Consider the following 5,068-nt stretch of genomic DNA (forward strand, 5'->3'; position numbering starts at 1 on the left):
ATTCATATACACATTGTATAAATGTCTCCCTGCCCTAGCAAGTGGGTAAGAGCTCATTTGAAAAACACACTTTATGCTGGTCATGTGTGTGTATAACAATCAAAAACCCATTTTATCTCATCCTATTTGACATGATAAGGTATCCTTAGTTAGTTAAGCCATTTTCTACCAACTCGAGTCCCAAGTTCACTCCGTCGACATGAGTTGTTGGAGTTGTTGTTATCAACCTTGTCTTCTGATTCTACAGAGTCGTGTTGAGTCCAAATCTTCAAAAGCATGTCCATTGTTTCTAGCAAGAAGGTGAATGTGTGGGTGTGGAAGCTAAGAAGACAGTGCAAGCTTATTCTCCATTTCAATCGGTTTCTGTCAATGGCAAGAATGACCGAGTTTCATGTGGTCTTGTCTCCCACTTGTGCACATTACAATATGTGTACAGACACTGTTTTGGTAAAGCGATGTGTGCCCAGACATACACACACATACATGCATGCATAGTGCATACATGTATATGCATGCAATTGGATCTTTACATGGTCATCAAGTATGCACTATGCATGCATGTATATGCATGCAATTGGATCTTTACATGGTCATCAAGTATGCACACGCATAGTGCATATGTATATTCAAGGAATTGTATGTATGGATGTAGATAGTATATTGATAAGAAGGGATTAAGTGGGTTTAAATTTCAAAGACACAATTGTGGGCTAAAAGGGGGAGGGGGAGACGTCCGACAACTTCCTTTTCAAGGTGCATACTCCAGACAAGATATAGTGTGTCGAGTGGGCGTGGCCCGTGGAGAGAGAGAGAGAGAGAGAGAGAGAGAGAGAGATGGGTGTGAAGGAGCAGTAGCCAGCGATCGCGTCACTGTTGGTCCTTGCCTTCCCCTCCGCCTATACAAGCCCTCTCAACCTGCAAAGCGTCCTGCGAATCCAGCAGAAATACCACCCACCCCCTAAGAGAAAGACAAAAGAAGGAAACCCAGAAGCCCATGTAACCCTCCAAGCCCCCATTTCACCTGCTTCCACCTAACATGAGTCGCTCCTTGTATGCGCGTGGCTGCCCCTCTGTATTCCCTGACCCCATCTCTATCCCTGCTCTAATTTGCCCCGTTCTCCCCTTCGAATCCCCTGCAGTTGAGCGTGACTACATGGGCATTGGCCTTGGCGTGAAGGATGAGAAAGCTTCCTCATCGACAGCAAGCTTTTCAGCCGCCGCATTGATGCCCACCTCAGCTGATGATCTCTGTGGAAGCCACCTCAAGCTTGCCCCTCCGTCTTCCAGCGCCGATGATGACGGCGGTGCTGATGGTGCTGATGATGACGAGCCCTTGAGGTGATACTATGCATCCTGTCTCAAGCATGTGTTTTTTGCTCTGTTGGGTTACCAAAATTTTGCTCCATTATATAATGTGAGGAATTGAAAGGACAAATATGATATGCCACAGAAATATATCCTTCCACATCTTGTTTTTTTTTTTGGGCAATTATCGCCTCAGTTCGGCATGCTATTCTTTGCTTGTTACCGAGTGTGATAGACGATATCTTACCCATATTCAGCTTCCATTGCCTCCTGCCATTGATCTTTTTGTGAAGATGATATTGCATCATTGCAAGTGATAGAGTCCTCACATGCTTTTTTCAAAAAAAATCTCAAAATGGCTATATATCTCATTATTTCTCTTTGATTGGGTTTGTGATCTCAGTGGCAACATTGGATGGCCTCCCATTAGCTCATACAGGAAAGCCACAACTCGATCCCTTTCCACAAAGGAACCTTGCCCCTCGAGAGATACAATAGGAATGGCAACACTGGTACACCCACAAGGACACCTCATCGATGACCAAGAATTCGATGCTTCTCAAGCGGACCTTTCAAATGATGAATGCTCTAGTAGAATGATCAACCCCTCCCCAAAAGTGCCGACGAGGAAATCTTTGCATATCAAAGTCAGTATGGACGGCACGCCCATCATGAGAAAATTGGATCTAGAAACCATCCAAGGCTACCGGCATCTCTCTCTTGAACTTCACAAACTCTTCAAGTTTTACAAGAGTGAGAGCCCTCAAAACCTTTTTATCTTAAAGTTGATCAAGCAATACTAAATAGCTTACATGATTTTAGTCTATCATGCTTGGGTACATTGAATTCTATTTCTCAAGGTCTCGTAGTGAGTACTCAAGCAAAAAAGCAAACGTCGGATTGCCAATGATCTCGTAAAAATCCACCTTTTTTTAATTTGCAATGCTCATATTGAGCTTATTACTCACAACAACATAGTGTCACAAGTACAAGCACATACCAATATGTATGTATGTGTTTCTTCATGTGTGTAGACATGTATCTTCCAAGTAAGTAGTTATGTGTGTGCAAAAGAACAAAAGTAGAAGGTAAAGGTGTATTCCTGTTTGTGTATCAATAGTGTGTTTTTGTATCTAGTGCTGGATGTTTGTTTGTATGCAAGCTTGTATGGACATAGCTCAATAATCAGTTTGAAGCACAGTAGTCATTCATAGTACTTAAATTACAACATCTTAGAGTGAAAATTTTATGTAGGAAATCTATCATGTGAAGTTGGAGCACACTCAAGTTTCAAGGAATCCGGCGATGCCGATTTCCTACTCACTTACAAGGACAAGGATGGAGACTGGATGCTTGTGGGGAACACACCTTGGGAGTGAGTAAACCATTGTCAAAATTCTAATGATTCATTATGTTTTGAATTTTTTAAGCTTTTTCATCAAAAGAATGATTAACATTGTACTGTTCATATTTGTAGGCTCTTTGCTCGCACGGCTAGAAGACTCCGAATCATGAAGAAAGTAAAGTGACTCCTCTAAGTATCCCCTTAATCTAGGATTACTATATTTATTGATTTTGGCCTACCAGTTGCCACAAAGCTAATGTACAAATAATACTCTACCACTAAATTCTACTCATTAAATTTGATGATGTTGTTGTATGTCTACTCCACCTTGTTATAATGACTCTTATAGTTAAGTCTATGTGGTTTTTTTCACGTATGATGCTTTGAATGAAAAGGGGAAACTTGACGGGAAAAAAAGAAGCTTTTAGCAAAGAATGAGGATGCTCGACTATGGCTTCTCACAAAAGCATCCATGTATTAGGTTGGAAAGATTGCATGGTCTTTTCATAGCTAAAAGTAGTCATATGTCCCCCTTTTACCTAGCTTGTATCTTGTGAGTTACACCAACCAAACCAACCCATGCATGTTCATACAAAAAGAGGTCCTAACTTAAAGTGACAAGAAGGTGTTCACCTTTCGGATGACACAATCATAAGCAAGATTTTTCTTAGGCTTGAAAAGAAAAGGCAATTCCAAGTTCTCAAATATTGATCAACTTTGCCAATTAAAATTTGATCATTGTTTTGCTTGTATAAGCCATGTGAACATGATAAACAAGAACCATTTCATATCTGTTCATGTTTGAATAAGGTTTACTAAGTTTGTAGCCTAGTGGTAAAGTGTGGGTGTGTATATTCCATATTTAATTCCTAGTGGCATGCTTTGGGCCCCATGCTTTTCATATAGAGGTCAGTAAATTCAACTTTTTTCACAATATTAGTATTAACATACCTAAATTCATACAAGGGTATCATATGATTTTTTTAGGCGTTATTGAACATGATATATTTGTGACACGATTGTGCTATTTTTGTCCCTAAAAAGATTAAATAGCACAAATGATACATCACATCAGCACAAAGGATATTTAAAATCTTCAATATTAAAATCCACCAATGCTTACAATAAGCAACATTTTTGAAAATCATTCAATTGTGATTTTGTTTCACATTTTCATAAACCTCATGAATGTAAATAATATGTTTATCAACACGTTGGCCTTCTTTTAGATGAAATAAAAGGTATTTTGAACATTGTCTACTTGCTCTGTTGGGAAACTTATTCTAAATTCATACTGTTTTGGGAAAAAAATAGTTTTGCAAAGCTTACAACATCTATAAGTTTTACACAATCAAGTAAAAATAAGCTTCACAAAATCAAGTAAAAATTACTCTTAACCTTAAATCATGGGGTTCACACTTGCCTAGGATAAATTGAGAGAATAAATTACATTGGAAGATCCAAATGCCCCATCTCATGAATCTAGGTCGATGTTGCTTAGGTCATGGGGTCACACTTGCGTAGGATAAAAGAAGAGTATAAATTACATTGGAATATCCAAATGCCCCATCTCATGAATCTAGATCAATGTTGTATAATAAGATTTTATAAACTCATAAAAGTATCATTATTAAAATATGAAATTCCTAAATTCTATCACCCTCAACCTTTGTGGACTACTATGAGTATACTAGCTCCTCACATTCCGTCCACCTATTTGGGTAGCCATCCTCAGACACTTCATCTGGTTTTGCACTTCACTTGGTAGATGACAAAGTGGCTTTGAAGATCCAAATTTAGACATAAAATCTCATGCAATGACATTTCATGTGAATCTTCTAAGGGTAGATCACCATAGGCTTAAGCCCATTCTCATCAATACTACCCTTGGGTTTTAGGGAGGTTTTAGGCTACCACAAATGTAGATACAACTCATGGGTGTCAAAATGGCCCATAGGTTACCATGTCAAAGATGGCTCATACCATAGGTGAAAATTAAATGGCTCATGAATACATAAGAGGCTCATAATCATAATGCCATAATGAATAACAAAAAAACCCCTTCCATCAAACTCATGCTCACAACAAACACTAAGCACTTAGAGGCTATCTTCAAAGTGATAGAATATATGTGCTAGAGGAAATCATATGTGATTTACAAAATGTCAAAGTCGAAATCAAAGGAAGAAAATTTTCTGCTCCCTTGATCTTCATTTTCTTATCCTTCTTTTGCAGCATTTGCTCCAGTTTTCATTTGCTTCTTGTTGATGGTCTGTTTTCATTTGCTTCTTGCCGATGGTATTCTTCTTTGGTTAGCCTCTACAAAAACATCTAACAACTGGATGACCTATCTTTCCACAATAGGTACACTTTTTGTTTCTGTATGAATTCTTTTGTGATGTGTCCAAGCTTACCACA

The 5,068-nt window shown here is 38.7% G+C and overlaps 1 protein-coding gene across 1 annotated transcript; it reads left to right on the forward strand.

The window, feature by feature from the left end:
- Positions 1-829: 829 nt before the first annotated feature.
- LOC147427463 (auxin-responsive protein IAA12-like) lies at positions 830-2,955 on the forward strand. The gene is made up of 4 exons (XM_086497423.1): positions 830-1,338; positions 1,709-2,058; positions 2,560-2,680; positions 2,783-2,955. The coding sequence occupies exons 1-4, from the start codon at positions 1,037-1,039 to the stop codon at positions 2,832-2,834; spliced, it is 825 nt and encodes a 274-aa protein (XP_086353549.1). The 5' UTR covers positions 830-1,036; the 3' UTR covers positions 2,835-2,955.
- Positions 2,956-5,068: the final 2,113 nt, after the last annotated feature.

Source organism: Adiantum capillus-veneris, chromosome 23 (assembly GCF_014529385.1).
Source record: "Adiantum capillus-veneris isolate H3 chromosome 23, ASM1452938v2, whole genome shotgun sequence".
In the NCBI taxonomy this organism is placed as follows: Eukaryota; Viridiplantae; Streptophyta; class Polypodiopsida; order Polypodiales; family Pteridaceae; genus Adiantum; species Adiantum capillus-veneris.

Coding starts and splice junctions, on each gene's coding strand:
- LOC147427463 (XM_086497423.1), top strand. CDS start 1,037: ATGAGTCGCTCCTTGTATGCGCGTGGCTGCCCCTCTGTATTCCCTGAC. Junction 2,059..2,559: donor ACTCTTCAAGTTTTACAAGA/GTGAGAGCCCTC, acceptor AATTTTATGTAG/GAAATCTATCATGTGAAGTT. Junction 2,681..2,782: donor GTGGGGAACACACCTTGGGA/GTGAGTAAACCA, acceptor TCATATTTGTAG/GCTCTTTGCTCGCACGGCTA.